The sequence below is a fragment of the Myripristis murdjan genome, chromosome 15 (genome assembly GCF_902150065.1).
Source record: "Myripristis murdjan chromosome 15, fMyrMur1.1, whole genome shotgun sequence".
Lineage (NCBI taxonomy): Eukaryota > Metazoa > Chordata > Actinopteri > Holocentriformes > Holocentridae > Myripristis > Myripristis murdjan.
In genome coordinates, this window is record NC_043994.1 from 6,287,293 (window position 1) to 6,310,009 (window position 22,717).

At 41.8% G+C, this 22,717-nt stretch overlaps 1 protein-coding gene across 2 annotated transcripts in view; it reads right to left on the bottom strand.

The window, feature by feature from the left end:
• Nucleotides 1-22,717, bottom strand: part of ccdc88ab (coiled-coil domain containing 88Ab) — an 87,130-nt gene that overhangs the window by 33,678 nt on the left and 30,735 nt on the right. For both annotated transcript variants that reach the window (XM_030070319.1, XM_030070318.1), the window contains exons 4-8: nucleotides 19,150-19,219; nucleotides 9,796-9,854; nucleotides 8,627-8,710; nucleotides 8,123-8,263; nucleotides 6,828-7,000 (exon numbers count right to left, since the gene is read on the bottom strand). In XM_030070319.1, coding sequence (XP_029926179.1) covers nucleotides 6,828-7,000; nucleotides 8,123-8,263; nucleotides 8,627-8,710; nucleotides 9,796-9,854; nucleotides 19,150-19,219 — 527 coding nt within the window. The remainder of the gene's footprint in view (nucleotides 1-6,827; nucleotides 7,001-8,122; nucleotides 8,264-8,626; nucleotides 8,711-9,795; nucleotides 9,855-19,149; nucleotides 19,220-22,717) is intronic.

Sequence of the window (22,717 nt, forward strand, 5' to 3'; positions counted from 1 at the left end):
ATGGGGCCTTGTTTAAAAATGCCATATTCATCAATACAGACACTACAGTAAAAAAAAACAAAAAAAAAACAGGATTTTTTTGTATCTCTGCATGATTGATTAATATGTGGCCACACAAACAGTCACAATCTGCAATACAAGCTGTTTCCTGTGTTTGTGTGTGTGTGTCAGTGTATATCACTAATGGGTTCAATTAACTTAATTCTATCAATTCACTGTAGCAATACGGGAAATTCCTTCTGGGCTGTTTCCCTTTCCAAGCATCTTGTTTCTAATGGACACAGTTGCACAGGATTCCATTTTATTACATTTGCCTTAATTCAATGTTACTTTCAATAGCTTGAATGTGTACAATTCTTATGTGGGCAGCCTCACGGGGAACAGAGCAGTGGCAGATTTCATGCCATGACGCACACAGAGAATAAACACCCTGGCGATGACAGTGCCACATTTACTGAGCTACACAGAAACAAACTGTTATACAAAAAAAATAGCGGAATTGCATGGTATCAGTGTAAAAGTTATTGAATTCTGAACCTATTCTGATCATATATACTAATATATACTATACATATATACTTTCTTTCTTTTTCTATTTGAAGATGAAAGTGCATGCATTTCCTAAATATTGACTGGCTTTAATATTTTTGTTCCAAAATTGCTAGATCAACCTTTTAGTTTACAGTTTACTGAAACAGAGCTGTGTGATATGGACAAAATCAAATGTACACTTTGATGGTGAGACAATACTGAAAGGAATACTGGTGATAGTCATACACACAAGATTTTTGATAATAAGAAAGGACAACACTTATGCCACATCACAGTATTATGATCGCAGACGATTCCTAGACTCTTATCACAATATTGATATAATATCGCTGTATCGCCAGGCCCTAGTAGCAGTGACACATGCAACAGTCAACATCCCGTCAAGCACACTGGGCCGTTGTTGGTGAGCTAGAATATTCAGTAACCCACATGTTGATTCTAAGAAGCATCAATCAACCCACTAACCCAGTTTCTCTATGTAAAACAGCCTGTTGTGTGTGGTGTGTTTGGACTGTGGGGGTTAGGCCACGGATGCCGGCGCAAAAACACAAAGACACAACTGCCGTTCCCGTGTGTCCCGTGTCCACATGCTGGATAGCACACTCAGCTGCACAACGCACAATGACACATGGAAAAATAAATAACAGAAAGCTGTCAAAACAACTAAAAATAGCATGTTGCTCGATTCTGTTCTAACCCTGTGACCAGTTTGGAGGTAAACATGTATGCAAATGTGTTAACTGTCTGCCTCTAGGGCCCCTACTCATCCTCCACTGTGGCGGAGCTGCTATAAGAATAGATAACATCAGAAAGATAGCAATCGAGAGAGAGAGAGCAAAAGAGAGAGAGAGAATGTATGTAGAGTATTAATCCAGCCAACATCTGGATGAATGAGTTGTACACACACACAGGTGACAAATCAACCATTCAAAACGCTGCCTCTCTCACCCACGCTTATAAAAACAACTTGCTTCTCTTACTAATAGTAGTGTGGCGTGCTTCTCTTTTATTTGTTCAAACATGGAAGTGACAGAGAAACAGAGCTGCCTTGCTCTTTGTAAGTTTGTGTGTGTGTGTATGTGTGTGTGTCAAAATCTGTGAGCTCCTACTGTTAAGGGAAAATGTGTCACAAAACGACTTTGCATTCCTGAGATGCTCTGGTGTTCAGTGTTCAGAGTGTGTGTGTGTGTGTGTGTGTCTGGCAAACTGTTTGCTCCACTGAACATCTGATGGCCTATTTGATTACAGCTCTCTGGTGAGTAGTGATGCATCTCAATAAGGGCCTCCTTCCTTTCTTGCTCTGTCCTTTTCCTCCTCTTGCCGGGGCTGACAGAATTTGGGAGGTGGGAGTCGACGTGCAGGCAGGATGTAGCTTCAGCCCCGTCTGTTTTGGTTTCATCAGATAACCCCCCTCCTCAACACACACACACACAGACATTTCCCTTCCCCAAATCACAAACACCTGTCAACTCCGGCATGGCAGATTAGCTTTGGGCTCATATTATGGATGCAGCTGGCTCTACTGCATTTATTTATGATAATAGTGTAACACACATGCACCTATGCATGCACAAACACACACACACATTTGTTTTCTTTGCTATATTTGTGATTGTTATTGCCAGTCTTCCTTTGTTAACCTTAGCTCCTGCCTGATCAGTGCTTGATCTCACCTTAAACCTCACCTTGAATTCTTTCCCTTACCCTAAATATATGCTCTCACATGAAAAATGGATCCTCGTCAAACTGAGAACTGACTACAAATCTTCCCTTTCTGTCTGTATTAAGTTTTATAAGACCACAGTTGGGGCCGATTCCCTTCCCATTCCGTCATTTTGAAATATAACACATTTCCTCTCAGATGCCTCTTTAGTGTACGCAGCACTCAAATATGAAGCCACAACAACTGAAGCCGTCACCAGCTATTCAGCATCATCTCAACAGCAAACACTTTAGCAGCACCTGGAGCTGGCTCAGCCTGGCCAATACAGCGCGCGCCCACACACACACACACACACACACACACGTGCGCAGCTTTGATGCAGAGCATAAAAAAAGACACGACATGACAGCAAGTGGAAAGGAAGCATGCAATCTTATTACCCTACAATATATAAATAAGATCAATTAAGAGTCATTTTGGAGGAGCAAGTGCGTCTATAAAAATAACAGGATGAGCGTCAGAGTGTGAGAATGATTCCCCGCTCCCCTGGCGTTTGGTAGGATGAGGCGGTGTGTGTGTGGTTGAAAACAGACAGGAGGTGATGCTGCCAAACCACAGTAGCTTTAACAACAGACCACTGTGGAAACTCAGACCCCAAGGCTCTGATCTGACCTGCTCTGTCACTCTCACACACACAAAGGCTGCTGCTGCGAAGAAGAACAACCAATAACTCCTTCATCCATACAAGCAATAATATCAGTCAATGAACATGACACCAGTTGACAATTTATACAAATAGTTGTGTTTCAGGGCCATGTGCCATTTAAGTCCACTCTAACCTAGAAGACTGTTCTCATCTTTCACTGCATTCTTATTTATTATGTATTACAGGTATTTGGGCTCTTCACATGTAACAGCAGATGCCGAATTGATTTCACATACTTTCAATTCTTGTATCACATTTTATCAGTTATGCTTTTACTCATTCTTTTACAAACGGCTGCACAATATGGACAGAATCAAATATCACAATTTTTCTAGCTGAATACACTGCAAAAACTCAAAATCTTACCAAGATTATTTGTCTTATTTCAAGTCAAAAATGTCTTATTTCTAGTCAAAATATCTCATTACACTTAAAATAAGACATGATCACCTCAGAAGTAACTTTTTTTTTACACAATTGTCTCTTGTTTCAAGTGAAAATTAGCTTGTTTCATTGGCAAAATTTGTTTTTTGTTTCTAGCTAATTTTCACTTATTTTAAGTGAATTTTCACTTATTCCACTGGCAAATTTTGCCAATGAAACAAGCAAATTTTCACAACGAGTGAAAATTGTCTAAAAACAATTTACTTCTGAGGTGATCATGTGTTATTTTAAGTGTAAAGAGATATTTTGACTAGAAATAAGACATTTTTGACTTGAAATAAGACATATAATCTTGGTAAGATTTTGCGTTTTTGCAGTGTACCTCAATATCGATATTGTAATGATATTGTAGCGACAACTATTTGTGCTTTCATAAAATATTTTGGATAGTAATTTGAATATTATGATCAAGCAGCTAGAGACAAATATTAGAACAGCTATAACAGTGTGATATGTTCAGAAAACCGCATCCCTTTACTGTAATGTGGTCTTTAAAACCAGGAAAAGGCAAAATTTATGCTGCATCATGATATTAAAATATCTAAAATTCCAGATGACCTTAAATCATGATAGCAATAATAATAGCCTTACTTTTAACGTGACATGTAGCATTTGCCCTTTTTAATATTTTTGCTTTGTTGTGTCCAGGCACGATCACCACATGAATTTCCCTACTTGTGTCACGGTAAACTTTACCGTGACACAAGAGCTTAAGCCAGACGCACAGACCCCAAACATCTTTTGCCCCAGAGGGGAAAATGCTGTCCTGTGACCGGAGCACATCAGCACGCCTTTAACTAAGGTCAGAGAAAAGCATGGACTTGTCTCCCTTGTTGGCCCCTTCACATGACGATGCAGCCGTACCCCGCAGACCGCACACCACAGCAACAAGCAAACAGACCCGTAGCAACCAGCAATCAAAAAAACAATCTCCTCAGCGTGCAGATCGCCGTTGTCCTGCGGCCCTCTGACAGTCCAGGGAAGAAAGCATCGAAAGTAGGTCAAGGAAGTACAAGGGACAGACCTACAGCGACAGATCTCGGACTTTCCTGACATCACCAACTCATGAGGGCGTGTTTCATGTGAAGACAGAGCAGAGATGGTCTACAGTTCACTTTGAGTCCCAACCTATTGTTTAGGGAAACGCTAGCCTGCAATTAGCCTGCACAGATCTCTATTTGTGAAGGGAGACAACTTCATACCAAGCTCCACCGCGAAATCTGGCAGCTAAATGGTGCCCTGCTTACTATAAAACAGAAATACCTTCAAGAACATGATGCAAGACTTTTTTCCAAATTGCTAAGGTCCCCTGGTAAATTTGGCATAGAGATTAGACACTTATTTAAAGCTCTTGCAATCGGTTTGCGTGGTTTTCTTCCAATGCACCGCGGAGAGTGGAAGCAATTGTTTCAAACTGTATCAGGGCTCGTCTGCAACATCTGTCATCATTTGAAGAGCTACAGATTTCAAGAATTTAGCATAAGGCAACCTGTAAGACACTGTCCCTGTTTCAGGCAAGACCCTCATAGGAACACACTGGGAAAGACATAACTTGCTAGAGTTACAAGGACATCATATTATTGAACAGAGTTTAAAATGACAGATGGTTATAGCAACTGAATGGATTATTTTCATCTTTTAAGTTGCCAAGGTGACTGATGGACCTCGGGACTCAAAGGTGGATATGCAGATGTACCCAAAGTTTGCCTCTTATTTATTTATTTATTTTTTTTATCTGCCCTGACACAGCCTGATCAGTGATAAACTCAAACAGAGACATCTTAGTCAGGAGCGGCTGCAGATTAGACCATAACTGAGATGTGACCTGGTTTGACTTGAGCTTCAGTCCTGACTATGTTGTGGAGCAGGATAGATGGGAAGCAGACTTTTCTTTGTGCCCTTGATGGGCATTATGTAGCCTATAGCACTTAATCTGTTTAAGCTTCCTGAAAACATCAAGAGACCTAATCAAAGCACTTAGTCTCACTTCAATGGTCCCGCTGACCTTCTGATGCAAGCTTATCTATTAACTTATTTATTGTGTTTGTGCAACACTGGAAAAACTTTCTGTCTGCAATGGTGGTAAAGACTCCTTCCTTTTTTTTTTTTTTAATACTGAGCTGCGATGACCGCTGAGTCTTTGTTTGGCAATGGTACAGCACTTTAAAGAGGAACTTGTATTATGCATGGGTACAATTTGAAAGGCTTCCAAAAGGTTTCTGTGTGAGTGTGTGTCTTGTGTGAGTAATAGAGATGTAGGAAGGAAACAGATTGTTGTTCTCCATCAGTCTTCCTCTCTGCCTTGTCACCGCTGTTCTTCCATCATCCTGTTTGACTCCCATGACCTGACTAGAAGTTAGAATGTATAAAAATGACTATTCTGTTCATAGGTTTGACACTATTCACTGTTGATCTGCCATATAGACAGTATAGACAATTATTCGATAACTAAACCTTTTCACATGGGGATCTCTGAGACTATATTATACCAAATACAGGCCCACGCCCTGATATCTATCAATTTGGGGGTCCTTAACACCAGAAAGGTTGAGAACCACTGCTTTACAGACGACAGTAGTGTGCACAGAGTGGGTTCCCACCAAGGCTGAGGTAAAATTCTTTTCTGTGGCTTTCCATGATGATATCATGCAGTAATTAGGCTTGGCCAGTATCCAAAATTTGATATTGTGATATTGTCCTGTCAAAATATTGCGATATTATTGAAATCATTAATAATAATGGTGGTAATTTGCAAAATGCCACATGAGGCCTGAAATATAACACTATTCAATATTAGCGCCCCAAGCATACTGAATTTGACTGCTCCATGGTTTGTTAATGTTTTTCTAAAGGGTAACCAATCTGGCGTCCCCTTCAGCTGAGCATGCTGTGCAGAACAACAGCTGGAAACCACCACCTAATGCAATGAATGCGTGAAACAAAACACGTCTGGCAATGAATTTGAGAACCCTTTCACAGACATGCTGTATTTCCAAAGCACTAATGACAAAAGCCCATTTATGGCTCTTTTCCATCACGTGGTATCGGCTCTACTCACTTACAGGACAACACATCTCATCCACAATAACACAAACAGACATCTGATCTTTCAAGGGAAGGGACCATGACCACATGGACTAATAGCGTCATCTTCTCTTCAGAGAACTAGCCAATGGGGATCCAGTATTCACAGTTCCCTCTCTAAAAAATGCCAGTGAAACATGACAGTGAGAGAAGTCACAATGGGGAAAAAGGGAACTAGCAAATGAGATTGTTGTTTACAGTTAATGCTTGCTTCCAGCCAAAGAGGGCTCTGGTACTTGCAGTTCCTGTTCCCGTCTAATTCTCACCAATAAAATTTAACTAGACCATCTTAATTAAATTTCCTTTTTCTGTCTGACTTTGTCCCCTCTGCTCGACTTGAATCTTTACTTATCTTACTGATAAAACGGCGGTACTCACAGTTCCTGCCGCAGGCGTCTGATCTTGGCCTTGGCATCGGCCAGCTCCACAGAAAGGTGCTGTCGGCTCTCAGTCCTCCTCATGCTGGGGGAGTCACTGGGAGATGGAGCGGGACAGGGAGCTAGAGGAGACAGCTGGACACAGTCCCTCTCCTGGGTTAACTCCACTATAGTCTGGATAGAGAGAAGAAACAGACAAGGAGGAGAGGTTAGGGTTAGTAGGAGTCACAGGGCAGAAAAATGAAGAAATACAGAAAAGTGGAGATGCTAGACAGAAACAAAGAAAGACAGAGAGTAAGAAAGACATAAAGGAAACAACATTACTGCAAAGGCCCTCTGGTAAAGTTCAATTCTTAGTTCAATTTGATCCAAGAAAAAAGACAGACAGATTTAGAGGAAAGAACACATTCTAAAGAACTTCTAATTTCATTTTTTTTCCCCATATGTAGTCTAGGACTGGGCTAGGATTGGACGACGGAATTGATATTTACACATCAGTGGATTCACCCAAAGGACCTCTCACCCTTAAACAGGGTCACATGCATTATCCCAAAAAAAAATATACCCACTCCCACACACAACCCATTCTTATCCAGTGCCCATGAGAGGAAATGGGATTTTAATTAAGAGCGGCTGGACTACTCCATGGTAGTCTGGAGGCTATTAAACACACACACATACACACACACACACACACACACACACACACACACACACAAACACACACAGTGGCTGTATCAGTCATGGGCATCTGCACCCTAAGGGTTAACCTACTTAATGACGCAAATACTCAATCTTTGTGGGACACACATACACACACATATAAAACACATATATCCTTCATCCAGGAGACAGTTAACAGTTTCACCCTTCCTTCCTGTGGCAGCCCTCTGGTGGTAACGGCAAAAAGAGGAAAGTTTCCACATTTACAGAAACTAAAGCTTTAAAAGCTTTTTGATAAACAGTCAGTACTGTGGATATGATGACCATGCAGGTAGAGACAACAGAACAGCTCAACAAGTTTAGGAAATTTCCTTCCTTTACTATAAAACAGCCTTTAAACCAGGTAAAGACAACACTTACACCAGATCTTTATAATATGATATTAAAAACTCCGCTGATATCTAGCCTTATATTACAATATGAATATACTGATTTATGGCCCAGAATGTCTTGAAAAGCAGTCCATCATTGACAGACACATGCCTAACAGTTAGCAGGTTGCTTATTGAGTTTTTGGTTTTGTGTTACGCTGTTCCGGTGCTAATTTTTCGCTGGGATCGATTGCGGCATTACCTCTAGTTGTGTGTCCCTCTCATCCACCAGGCGTTTGAGGTGGAAGGCCAGGTTCCTGGAGAGGTTGTCCAGGTCTTCAGGAGGCATTTCCCCACTTTCCAGCCACTGCAGGTCCACTACATTCTCCTGGTTATGAGTCACCTGCAATCGCCACCATTACAGTGTCAAAAACAACATCTTGAGGGCCTCATTTCTCTTATTCATAGCAGTAAGCTCAGTTTCAAGACTCGAGATCATCTTACTGAAAACTGTTGGTAAGCACTGAATCACTGTCCAAAGAAGCATGCGCTTGTTCATTTTTCAAATACCTCACTTCCGACACTTTTTCTGGCATACCATCTGTTAAATATTTGACGATGACATTTGTCTAAAATGTCCTTCACCAGCCCAGCACTTACATTAAACATTAAATGAGTGGTAAAAGAACCCAAAGAGAGCAAGGCAGTTACATCCTGGAATTAATGGAATTGTGTTTGAGTGGTAATAATTATGGTCGAGAAATACCTCTTGGATATGGGATGCTATGGCAGCTTTGGTGTCAAAGTCCAGAGTCTGGATGCGCTCAATGTACTCTTCCTTCCTCTCACACTGCAAACAGAAAAGCAGAGAGACGGAGGGGTGTGCAGAGGCAGCAGAGACAAAACAAAAGAAGAGAAGAGGAGAGGAGAGGAGAGGAGAAGAAAAGAGAGGAGATTTGAGGTGCTCTGTAGTCATTTTGGGGGGGGGGGGTCGAGGCTGGTGGGAGTCATCTGGAGGTCAGCAGACCAGCACTGCACACACACAGCATAAAAACTATTCAGCTATGCAAGATTTCAGGAGGCGTGTAGGAGGAAGTGTAATCTATTCATCTTCTGTAAGGCTATCTTCTGGATCTTCTGGATAAGATAGAGCCAGCTCAAAGAGAGTGTTTTGTCTCCGCTGCGAGAGTTAGGCTGGGAACCTTCACTGAAGATGAGGTGATATAGTTATCGCTGCAGCATAAGACAACACACTGAACTGAGACCTGTTATTTCTGACTTCAACCGCTAAATTGACAGAGACAACCGATCTGCAAAAAAAGTATTGAGTTCTATGTAAAAAAAAAAACCATATATTTCCAGGGCACAGAAAAGTGCAAGAGACACTTTCCTCAGTGCTTTTGAAAGTGAGGCGGGGAAGTCAAACAAGAGCCTCTAGGTTAAAATAAATTTGTGTGTGTGTGTGTGTGTGTGTATGTGTGTGTGTGTGTGTGTGTGTGTGTGGTGCATGGGAAGAAACTCTTCCTCCCTAACAGTGAGATTAGACTAGACAATGTCAGAGTTACTCATATGTATGAGACTACGGTGTCTTTTTGCTTAGAACAATGGAGGTGGTGAAGGGTTAGTGCTGTTGTTTCAACCAGAGTGAGTAAAGGCTGAATGGGAGCTTTGTCACTACACAGGAAAGGTCTGCTGGACCATTCCTCTAAAAGCTTCAGCAGTGTGATACGATAAATCGTTCTGCAGATGCTTTTTTAAACGAAAAATATTGCAAGGGTGAGCTCATCGGTGGCACTGAAATTTAAGAGTCCACTTGAGGTACAAAGAAATTGTTTTTAAAGAGGTTTCACTGCATTCTAGCAAGAGCGCCTTCAGTTCCTGTTCAGAGCTCTTCCAAGTTTAATTATAGAGACATTTTACAGACAGAGGCCTTACCTGGACAGCACAGCCAAGCAGCAGCAGCAGAAGTTTCTTCATCTCCTCCAGCCCTTGCTCTGCAGAAAAACACAGAGCAGTTCAGAGTATTAGACCTCCAGCACCGGGCCATTTTAAATAATGTTTGCACGGAACTCCAAAGGTAATGGCTGCCACTCCGAAAAACGTTTGGATTTGCATTTTAACCACAAATTTATTTTATTTGCAAGAAAACATGTTTTGTTTGCAGTGTCGATACTTTTGCACTCAAATATATTCTTTGATGGCAGACTTGTTCGATTTGACTGCCTAATAAAGAAAAAAAACACACTCGTCCTGACGTCAAAGAACTCCTAATCTGTCAGCTTTTGCAGCATAAAAAGGATTAGAAATGTGGAGCTTGACCAAAGTCATTAATCTGCAATAATACTGCACTCCATTTTTTATAGCCTACATAGCTGACAAAAGAGGAGAGACAAACTCAGCAGAGACTTCATAGGGTGCCGGGCCACTTTGAGCCCCTGAACAGCTTCAGTGGATATACAACAGATTTTCTGCAAGTGGCTACAAGTGCCATGAATTCTTTAAGAGGTGCTTAGTTGATGGCACTGGAAAATGCCACGATCAGTGTTTAACTGAATTGAGATCTGGCCAGTGAGACAGGCATGGCATTAGGTTTACATTGCTTTCATACTCATCAAACCACTGGGTGACTGTTTTTGCCCTGTGGATTTGGGCGTGGGGAGGCAGGGGTGGGGCACTATAATTTATGGCTCCTAGCATTTGCAGTGCTTCACCCTTTAGGAGGCTGAGTGCACCTCAACCGGCGCAGGAAAGAAGATAGCCCACACCTGCTTTGGAGAAGCACATATCCCACATTTACTTATTTTGACAGTTCAATGTATGTTCAAACTGAGCCAATTTCCCCTTTACAAGAGTCCCCCTCCTCCAGTTACAATGACACGGTGGTTTCCAAAGTGCGGCAGGCTGGCGGGGTGAACTTCCAGTAGCCTGCCACATGTCAGGACATATTGTCAGAAAATGATGAAACCCACAAACAGCTGCTAGCATGCTCAACAGGCCTGAGCTCATCTGAGGGGGATGAGCAACAGTAAACCAGGTGGTGTGGTGTGGTGTGGTGTGTGTGTGTGTGTGTGTGTGTGTGTGTGTGTGGTGCTGAGTAAGTGGTATGGTATACATGAGCTGTGTCCTCATCTGCAACTGGGCCTGGCTGTGTTTTCTGCACTTGCAACTGGGTCTGTGTGTGCGTGTTAAGCCAGCTCATCCTGTGGCCCAGGGGGTGGCCACTGTTAACTCAGTCCGGCTCTAATAATAATAAATCCAGCTTAGTGACAACCGCCATGTTTTCTGTGCTCGGTGGTCTGTTTGCCTCCCAGTCTAATGAGCCAGTCTTCACAGTAGGAGCAGCTAAGGCCTTATCCACACTGTGATTATGAAGAGAAACAGATCAAAATATATATTGCGTGTAGAGAGACCTTCTAATATTCAGTTGGACCCTGTTTAACACAGCCCATCTCTCAGCTGACTCAATTCTCCAAAGCTCTCTTGTTTGGCCTTTCGTCCTTCATCTGTCCTACATCTCCTCTAATAAACTGAAGTGCATTCAGTAAGTGAATTAAGGGGCTCAGAGAATCCACCTGTATTAACCTGGTCAATCTATTTATTGCAAAGAGCCAGTGAGCAATTGTGTAGCGTGTGACGTCTGCTACTTCTATAGAATTCATAAACATTTAAAAGGATGTTTGAATTATGGGACTATAGCAGACCCCCTAAACAAAATATTACCATTGTCTCAGGAATCTGTATAGTTGCAGTCTAGAACTTTTTTTTCCCCAAGCCAAAACTACCACACTTTTTGAAAACTGGGATTAGTCAGTCAGCGTCCCAGAAAACAGGGGAAACACAGCATCAGTAAGGCACGTCCCTGTTATAATCCTACTGGCCTTGAATACACCTGGTATTTCAGTGAAGGGTTAAGCTACTACTTGCACAACTATTCCGGATATACACAGCCACTTCTGAATAAGACATTCAAAACCAGACCAGACTTATCCCCATGCAACCCCTTATCCCCCCCATCCAATACAAATGTGGATGCTTTAGTTAAAATCTGACACCAGGGCTTTTATTTTGTTAGAGGCTTGGCCAGAACACAATACAGAGCATTAAAGCTTGACTGGGCCAGAAACTTTAGGGTTTAATTGATTTCTTTAAAAAACATGTAACAACAATCCCTTACTGAGGTATTACCACTAAACCGAATTACAGACACATTTCATTCAACAGAGGGCTGATCTTTTTTTTTTTTTTTTTTTTTTTTTTTTTTTAGAAGCCGACTCTTATTACCACTGACCGTGCTTTGACATTAAAAAGGATTTCGTATCAGGGTGTTTTTGTGTTTCTGGTAAAATATGAAACCTGATGAAAGAAACTACTTCAACATTGTCTCCATGTCATTCCACTTACTTATAAAAACTAAACTAATGGTGGTGCAAGTGGAGGCTTCAGATGAATGACACCTCCATGTTAATTTTGAATGCTTTGATTATGTGTAAGGTCAGTCTGGAAAAGCTTCATTCACTGATTTGCACAAGCATTACTAAAAAAACACTTAACAACAGAAAGAAGGTTCAATTTTTGATTGTTTACTGCTGTAAATGTGCGATCAAGGATGTATTACACTCTGTAGATACTTGTTTTGTTTGTGTACTCTGGAGGTACCCAGCAGCTCCTTTGGGAAAGTTCAGTCTGACAAAACAGACAGAGATGGTTCCATTGACAGGTTGTAGCTGTCGATTTTATAGAACTCTCTACGGAGTCAAATCAATCTTTCCCCCCTTCTCCTTGGATCAATAAAGACACAGACCTTAACAGGAGCAACAGAGCTCTGCTCTCTGCAGTTAGAGAATAACTCTTACTGTAATATTCATATCAGGATATTCAGCATTTTATTGCATTTACAACTGTAATTTTTAGGGCACACTGAGCAGTAAGGCAAGAAGGTGAATATCCCTTGTATTTACATATTTCTAGCTTTTGCAGCAGATTTTCAGCTGTGGGGGACGGAAGCACAGATAATTGAAGGGCAAGTCTGGGTTAATTATTGGCCCCTGATGTTTATGTAATTCCGTGCAATGGAAGAAACGCTGTCCCATTCCACAGCAGCTGCAATCAACATATTTAAACAAATAAAAGAAATCACAATTGCATGTGAAGAGGGCTGTTTTACGGAGCAGCCACAAAATGTGAATGCATGTGGCTGAATCGGCATTTTTCAAAAGAGCAAATGGAGTGTTAATTCCTGACACGTTACAGAGATGGCTCATCAAGAGAAGCTCATAATTACATTTTTTTAAATGAAGAATTCAGTCTAATCTTATGTTGCCTCAGTGACAATTGCATTATTGTGTCAGCCAAGCACTTAAGTTATCAAGCTATCAATTAAGACCGTGAGTCATTTTGCGGTGAGCAGAGTCAACCTCAGATAGGACAAAGGCAAAAAAAATTGAGAAAATTCATCAACAGCATCTGCATTCATGGTATATCAAAGAAAACTGTAGGTATATACAGCAAGTGGCGGCATTTGGGTGTAGAAGGTTAAGAACTGATAAAACCTATTTCTCATTGCCACAGGGCTTAACTGTAATCTAACAGAGCCATAGGAAGCCATTCTAGTCAGGTGAGGGATTTAGCACAGCAAATCGACTGGAGCAACACAGGAGAGATAAGGCCTTCATGGGATAAATAATTTATACTGCTAGAGAGAGAGAACATGGCACAGAGGCAGTTTAGAGGCAGAGATGAAAGCAAGGAGACAAAAGAGGGAAAAGTACTGCCAAGCTAAAGAAACACAAACAGCAGCCAGAGATGAGAAAAAAAAATGGGAGAGGCAAGCGAGAGACAGAGAGAGAAAGAGAGAGAGAGAGGAAGGAAGAGGACGGCAGAGAGGCAAGGTTGACAACAGACAGAAATCTCCCTCCAGCAGCAGCAGGGAGGCTTCGTTATCACAGCGCTGCCCATCTCGCTCTGCTCGCCTCTTCTGATTCGCCCTCCCTCCTTTCCTCTTCTTCTATACACACACACTCACTTCATCCATCCGTCTATTCTCTGCAACACACCATCCGCCCATCCTCCTTGTTTCCTCCCTTCCTTCCTTCCCTCTGATGTCAGCTATGTTGGGAATCATCAGTAATGCCTGTGTGTTTGTTCCCTACCTCCTTGCCTCCTCCCTCCTTTATCCTCTTGGCAGGAAACAAGAGGTCAGAAGGACAGTGACTAACCCTTCTTCCTGCAATGCCATTGTGCATCTGTGTATGTGGATATGACTGAGAGAGAAATAACAAACTGTGTGTGTGCATGTGTGTGTGTGTAACAGTGTGACCTTATAAGAGTCATTCTCGACCTGATGACTGGTAATTCGGCTACAGAGCTGGTACAAGCAGGCCAATATTGCTTTGACAGCATGTCACGATGAACTCAGCAGACAGGAATAGTTGCCCGGGCCATACTTTCATATTGTTTGAGTGCATTTTTACTTCATAAGACAGTATAGAATGGCAAGGGATATAACAGACATGCTGATGGGTTACAACTCCTATCAGTCATTTGGACCCCAAAAGGTAGAAAACTAGGTCCCAGGTTGATAAATACCAGCATTATCCTTTAAAGGAATAATGCTGGAACAATTCACCCAAATAGATTTTTTTTTTTTTTTTGGTCATTATCTACTCACTCCTGTGTCTTTGTTCATGCAACACCAAGGAAGGTAGGTAGTGCAACTCTGTCGCAGCTTTCTCCAAAATAACTGATATTGCTTTTTTAAAAGGTTTTTAAGAGTACTCCATACAGCTTGTGCAGCATAAACCAAGTTAGGGCTGGGCATTATAATGATATTATATCGACATCAGGGTGTAAGACGAGATGTTGTCGAGGATATTGTGATATGGCATAAGTGATGTGTTTTCCTGGTTTTAAATGCCGCATTAATGTAAAGGGATGCATTTTTCAAGACCTTTCTTACCTTTGTTTTACTGCATTAGAATAAATGAAAGTCAATCAGACAGTCAGCAGAGCAGCCATTCACTGCCATTTGTTTTATATCATGAAAACTGTGACAATTTAACACATTCGAAGTCTTTTAATAAGGGCTTTGAAATTATTATGACGTGGTCTCTGTGTCATTTCATTCAATACCGCTCATAAAATAGCATTTTTATAGAGTCTTAACACTGGAGTCTACAGCACCTCTGCATCTAATCCCCCTCATGATACCACAAAACAATGTAAATATAGGTCTTTTCCTTTCTGATCTGATCATTTGGCTTCACTTGGATGATGTTGCACGAGCTGTATAGAGTCATTCTGTTGTCTTTTTTTTTTTTTTTTTTCTTTTTTGAACCCTAAAAAGCAGAACCATTTGACTTCAGGTGTTTTGTAGAGGGCCGCTGTGGAGTCGTGCTAGCTCCCTTCCTGTGTGTTGTATGGACAAAGACAGTTCACCTGTGTTTCAATTGGCATGGGGGTGATTAGATAATGACAATTTTGGCTGAACTGTTCCTTTAAGTCTGTAAGTAAAATAGATAAATGAATAAATTAAATACACTGGCATTTCCTTCTGCAATGTTCTCCTCATTATTCAGCCATCCACTTTTCATTATCCACCCCAGCACTTAATGTCTTCTCAGTCCCACACACACACACACACACACACACACACACACACACACATATATATTATTGCTTTTCTGTACTTTCATGTGGAAACACTGAACACCACGAGATAGTAAAAACAGACTATCGTACACACACCAAAGTTACCTACACACCCGGAATGTTCCAAGATTAACTTTTCCAGTAAAAGTAGCTGGCTTAAACTTCACACACACACGCACAAACACACACACACACACACATATATCTGTCAGTCCCCCTCAATTTATCCTTTGTGCCAGCTGTCTGTGGAGAGCAGTTGCCTCTCCTGTTGTTGCTTTTGTTCACTCAGGAGCTGGTCTCTCTTTTCCTTTTGACTCTGTCACCCAAATGTTCATATCCGGTGCAAAAGACGATTGCATTTGGAACTGCATCTGGGCTTTTTACAGGGACAGCTATGTAAACTGTGCATTGTTTCCCCCCACAGGAATAGAGGAGTGGAAGGATATGAGATTTTTGTGGGAGCAATGGTTGCAGACTTTTTATATGCTATATGACACCGTCGCCTGCAAGTGAGTATGAAGTGGCTGTGGAGCAGCTAGAGGCCAGTCAGCTCATCAGGAATCAGCCTCAGTCAGAGGGAGAAATATAAGACTGATAGATGGGAGCTGAGAAAGGAATAACGTGGGAGTTTTCACAAGATCAGACCCGATCAATGTTGAAAATACACATGGTTTCAGACAGATTAAACAAAGGAGGTCTATCTGTGTGTGCGTGTGTGTGTGTGTGTGTGTGTGTGTGTGTGTGTGTCCATGTGCATGAAACATACACTACCTGCGTGCACAAGTAGGTGTGTGTTAGTATACAACCATGTATATGTATATTTGGCAGACTAGAGGGCCTGGAGAGACTACAGTGAGATCCCACAGAGCAATGTTGTTAACACACCCCTCCCCCCCTGCACAAAACACACACTCGTGCATGCTCACACACACACACACGCTCACACACACACACACACACACACACACACACACACACAGAGGCGGCCCCTGCCCCCTAATGAGAGCATAATAAAAGCCACATGGCCGATGACTTTCAGCTGGCAGCCACTGAGCCAGATAGCCAGACTCCACAGCCACCGCTGGCCCGGCTGCATGACTGATTATCTGACTAGCTGGGGGGGAAGAGGGCAAGAGCAACCCTGAGGAATGCAGTAGAACACTTACTGCCTCTGAGCTGCACAAGTTGTCCGAGTAGTGTATCGTACATGCACACCGAGGCTATATGTGTGAGAGGAGCTGCTGAAGACACTGTGGCCAGATCTTCTCAACAATAGCTTGCTCTGTTGTTAAATGAGCTGTGACCACACATTCCACCAGCAGACGGACCGACAGATTTTTAGACAATGTGACACCCTCTGTTAGTAATAGTGGTGTCACTAGTCCACTTCTTGCTCATTTGATTGCATTCAGTTTAGTTTTTGTTGTTTAAAAATGTTTTTTTTTTTTTATTTATTTATTAGATTCACGATTAGTGTTAGTTTATTATTATTATTATTATTATTATTATTATTATTATTATTATTATTTGTCAGGTGCAAGATATATGAAGTTCAGAACAGGTATTACAATCCAAACACAACACTTTGTGAAGGCAGTTGACTCCCAGTCCCATAGACATCCCAGTCTCAATAAACATCACTACCAATGCCTCCTCATGTTTCTTTTAACCTAGTTTTAGTTTTTAGTTTAGTTTTAGTTACCTATAATAACCTCGATGTGTATTACACGGAGCAGCAGGGAGAACAACTTTCATATTTCAATCTGCTATAAACATGACAAGATACACTTTATGTGTTTGATCTAAAAGCTTAAAGCTTGTGTTGTGTTTTTATCTCTTCTGTGTGAAGGTGACGGCATAACAACAGAAGTCAAACCTGCCCAAAATAGAAACACAGTTGAACATGGCGCTGCATACAAATGTGTGCATACTGGCTGCAGCTTCTTATTGTTCCAATTATTTGCACTCCACATGAGCAGGGGTGTACGAGGATTAAAGAGGTAACTGTAAACTAGGGACACTGGAAAGAGCAGTGACGAAAACGGCAACAACCATGGCTGTGGTGAAAGGGCGACAAAGGCAGCTGAGAGTGGATGGAAAATTCGAAGCCGTTTGATTGGTTGGAAAGGTGCAGATATCCTCCAAGAACCGAGCCCCGAAACGATTATTTCTCAAAGAGGTCACCACGAGATGCTGGAACAGAGGCCAAGCGCGTCATTTTGTGTACAGATGTGTTTTTGTCCGTACAAACCGGCCAAAATTCATTTCCACAGCAACACCACGGCCTTAAATGTGGAGCAGCTAGTTATGGTCTCACCTCAGTGGCAGACTGTTGGCTTTGCCAAGGTCACACTGGAATATCAAATAGCCTGCCTGGGCTACAAAGGTCAAGGCAGTCGGGGCCCTGCTCCATGATGTTTTCATGAAATTGAAACACTTGACGCTGCGCTACAGTTGCTTAAAGGCCTCCCATGGACATATCAGATATCATGGCTGGGCTCAAGGTCGGGGAGTAGCTGCAAAATGGTTAAATGCATTAAACACTTACTGTAGGGCAACAGAGGCTTATGATATGGCCTGTGGGAACATCTTTTATGTCCCCACAACTCAGATAAAAATAACGGCGATATCATTAACATTTGTGTGTTTTTTGTGGATTTAGTGGAATCTTCTGCATCAAAAGCAATTTGTAACACTGGAAAACCAAATCTATGGACTTATGAACCAGCATAACTACTCAATATTAAAATCATTTTCAATGACAGTTTTGGCTTCTGACGGTTATGAAATGAAGATAAGCAAGATAAAATTATTATTGTGCAGCATTCCGTTTTGCAACAGTGCTCTTGTTTTGTCTCGTGTGGTAAACTTTTCCTTCGCAGCGGCGCCCTTTCAAATTCACTGTGGCATGTTTATATTTAAAGTTCAAGGAAATCCACTATGACTATTTTAAAAAAAATTCAATAAAAGCACATTTCCAAATTCAAAGAGTAATCGTGTTAAACAATCTTAAGATTATTTAACACAATCACACAATAATAACACAATTTTGCCATAATCAAGCAGCCCTACAATGGGTAGTATTGTTGTATGAGGGTAATACAGACATTTTTTGTCCGTGAAAGCAGACTAAATTTTCCCTAGTAGATTTTTTTTTTCATCATCGGGAGAATAAAATCAGCATATTTCTACTTTTGTCTGTGAAATTCCCTTGAACCCCGCAATAATGTCTAATTTTTGGTGGAACAAGTTATGCATGATAGTCACATAAAATGCTGATTATTCAGTGTCGGAGTAACAAAGACAGACTGGATGTGGAAAATGAAATCTACAGCCAGAGAGAAACTCATTTCAAGCATAAAAGCGACGGAGAATTACAGCAGATCTATTGTTGCATTTTAATGAAGTGACAAAGGCTTAGTGAAAGCACATGTTCCCTGCTTGGGATGGGAGCTGCATGCCTGCTTGCTCACAACGTGGCCTAAGACAGAGGTCCGTCTTGTGGATGGGAGGCAACTCTTTTTTGTTATGCTTCAGGTGATTTGCTGCTTAATGTTCAGACGCCTTGAGCATTCTGCCTGGTATTGATTGAAACATTTCTGTATAACCTAATGTGGTACTGTGTAATAAATGGACACATACCAGAGAGAGGGTTCCGGCCCAGCACCAGCACATTAGGGAGAGGCATCATCACCAGCTGCTGCAGACTGTCCTGTTGCACAAACAAAGGAAAATATTCAGAATTAGTCAATACAGTCTCAAAAGGGCCAAGTGCATCAATGAACTGATAATACAAGCCACTCAAGCCTAATGAGGACCGGTAGCGTAACTCCATTGAAACTGATCTTTCAATGGAAGTCAATGGAAGAGTCGATCATTCAAATCACATAAAATTTACACAGTTATTGAAATAATTTACATTGCTGCTGCAAATCAGTCTAACTTAGCAACTTCAACCACCAGCAACAAAAATGTCAGTGTATGTTGACAAGGATTCATAACGTATGCAAGAGCTTTATGTCGCCAAAAAGCCCATGAACTAAATCTGGACAAACGATTTAGTGAAGGCTGATTCTAGCTTTGTTCCTGGGAGATAACTTCCAAGCTCCGTTGTTAGTCTAGGGTTCAGCAAACAACAGAGCTTTGCTAATTCTAACAAACAGACCAGAGGCTCATTCCATTGAGGCTAGTTGATAAATTTAATTAAACTATTGTAAGGAAACATTTTACCCTCTCAGAAACACCCTCAGCACAAAATGCTACTCTGGCTGTTTTTAGTTTGAATTTATTTAAAACAATGTCAATCTCCCTGGCTCTGGTACAGCTTGATGGTGTCAACTTTTTAAATGTGAACAGGCAATTCATGGCCGGACATGTATGATGAGCCCGGCTCATCATACATGTCCAGTTCCACTGGTGTAATGCCAAAATGCTGCCTATAACAAATCATCAGCAAAAGCTTTCAGCCTGTCACATATTCCCATGTGGGGAGATTGAGATGGTGGGATAAGTTTTCAGCCCCATGAGAGACAGTTACAGGAAGAAACATATAGAAGACAATTATGATTATCCTTAAGGCTGTAACAGTGTGGGAGTGACAGGCCGTGGGTGTTAGGCTATAATATCACCTTCAATAAAAGACAGTTCTAGTGGGTGAGAGGCATGAGGTATAGGTTTCATACACAATGTCACAGCGTGGGTTAGGAGTAGATTTTAACCTTCAAAGGCACAGTCCAAATAACCAAGACATCGGAGGGACAGCAATATTAACAGTATCAATCTCCCACAGTGGACAGGGTGATGGTCTCATGTGGCCGGTGATGTCATCCACTGTATGTGTGTGTGTGGTCTGCTGATGCAAGTGGCAGTGGTATGTGAGTGGGTAAATTGCTTGCGTGGCTTGTGCCGCAAGGCCCTTCCTTCACATGTCAATCATGACAGCTCGAAATCCTACACACACGTGTGCACATGCAGAGACAGACTTTCCAATCAGGAACACATAAAATAAGGAAAGAACATTATGTCACTGCAGCACATGAACCCAAATTGGTGTCAAATGTGGAAAGTTTCCACACGGTTGACAAAGTGGTGAAGGAGTTTGTCACCCCTCCATTTATAAACCCGCTTAAACCCCCAGCCAGGTGTACGCTGGTAACAGAGCAGCCATGATATAAATAGCAGGGTGACCACAGGTATCATCATACTAATTATGATACTATTTAAGGTTCAGTTTCATTGAGGTCTAACAGAGCCAGGGTCCTAGTGTGGTTCATGCTGGCTCACTCAAATGGAGCAGAACCTTAATTCATTTCATAAGTAACGCCTGTGTTTACCCTGCTATTTCATGCCAAAATGGCTGCCATGAAAGGTCTATTTATTATATTGTTTACTGGCGCAAAAATAATGCTGTCGGTCAGTTTTTAAATGTGGCTAAGATTCACATTGTGTTGTTAGATACAGCTGGACTATGTGGAGCTGCTAGATAGACATACTGGATTAAACAAACAGCTGCCTGCATTATTCAGTCAAATTGAAGCTATTTATACATGGATTTTCCTTGTCCATCCCCATTCAATATTTGCACCATCCAAAGTTGGCACCAAATCTGGAGAGTTTATCACCACAATACATTTCCTTCTTTTATCCCCCTGTGTGTTTTCCACCATGTAGCGATATTTTTATGTAAATGTCATCATTATAACAAAATATAACCAGCACAATTTCAGTGCACAAGCAAGCTAGCAACATCAAATTACTCACAGTAGACCCATGTTTTCAATTCACCAAATCCAAGTGCTGGCCAAAATGAGCCAATGTGCATTCACTTAGCCAGTGTCTGATGCCTCTAAATCATGCAAGGAGCCTACGTCTAAACAACTGTCCACCACAATATATTTATAGTCCTAACCTCTGGAACAGGATAATGCAAAACACCACCACGACTGTGCTGACATGGAGGGCTGGTTAGTTTAAGCAGAAAGGACACTGATGGTCTGCGGCCTTGAATATTTCATATTTACCTGATGGCAAAGTGCAGACTGCACTCATCTGACCCAGCTGTTCACCTGTTCTGTGCAGTTACTTGCTGATGTCATGAGAAAGAGGCTTACATATAGAAGAGAGGGGCTTTGGAGGAGCCTCTCCCACTGTAACCATCTGTCCTATACATATTGCATTACCTCATCAAGGGAACAGGGGGAGGGGTGGGTAGGGGTCCACAATACTGTAATTTGGCAGTTTTGATTGCTTATGCATCATAGAGATTCACATTGTTAAACTAATCAACCCACCTGGTCGCTGGTCCTGATGAGGACTGGATCATTTCACGCTTGTATTCTAATACGCCTTTTCTAACCATCCTGATGCAGGGTCCCTTTTTTGCGTTTCTGCATCCCTGTTTCCTTGTGTTAACAGTAATTTGTTGAGTACAGTTACAAACACTGCTTCAACTGCATCCTCCTTATCATGAGTTCCCAGCAGAAGCGGCTGTCTGCTGGTGCGACTCAAACCTTTGTTGGCTGTTTGCTCTGACACAGAGACAGAAAACCAGTGGCTCGCACTCACATCTGGCGCCAAGCAGATAGTAGGACAGACTGATAGATACACAAACAAGCAGGCAGGCAAAAGACTGTTTAAACTGTGTATAGAAGATGATTTAAAGCTGCACAGGGCAGCTCCAGACACTGGTAACTCCAAATGGCTCTGAGAGGAAACTGTTTAACATCACGGATGTTCATGTTTGCCAACCTGGACAGTCTGTGATAGCAAAGGTTATCTAAGAAAAGAGAGAAGCACATATATAAGCTTGGCAGGTACAGCTATCTGTGGATGGAGTGCCCACTTACTGCTGTGCAATGTGACTCTATGGCTATAGCCAAAGAGTCATCCATATCTGTCACAATTTCCTTTCCTCCTAGAGAGTTTCTTGGTGTAAACTGATAAGATTCTATATAAAAACGTTGCCCCGTGTTACAATAAAGGTGCTGATCAAATGAGTGCACACAGAAAAGGAAGAAAAAGCATGAGGAACAGAGCTGAGCACTGAGCACACAGCCACCCACCCACCCACACACACACACACACACACACAGCAGCTCCTAAGACCTGAGGTGAAGGTCAAAGTGCAGGTCGAAGTGAAGGTCAGTCATGGTTACCAGCATGGTTTCCATGGTTTCCTGTCAGAGGAGATAAGAGCTCTGACCCCAATTGC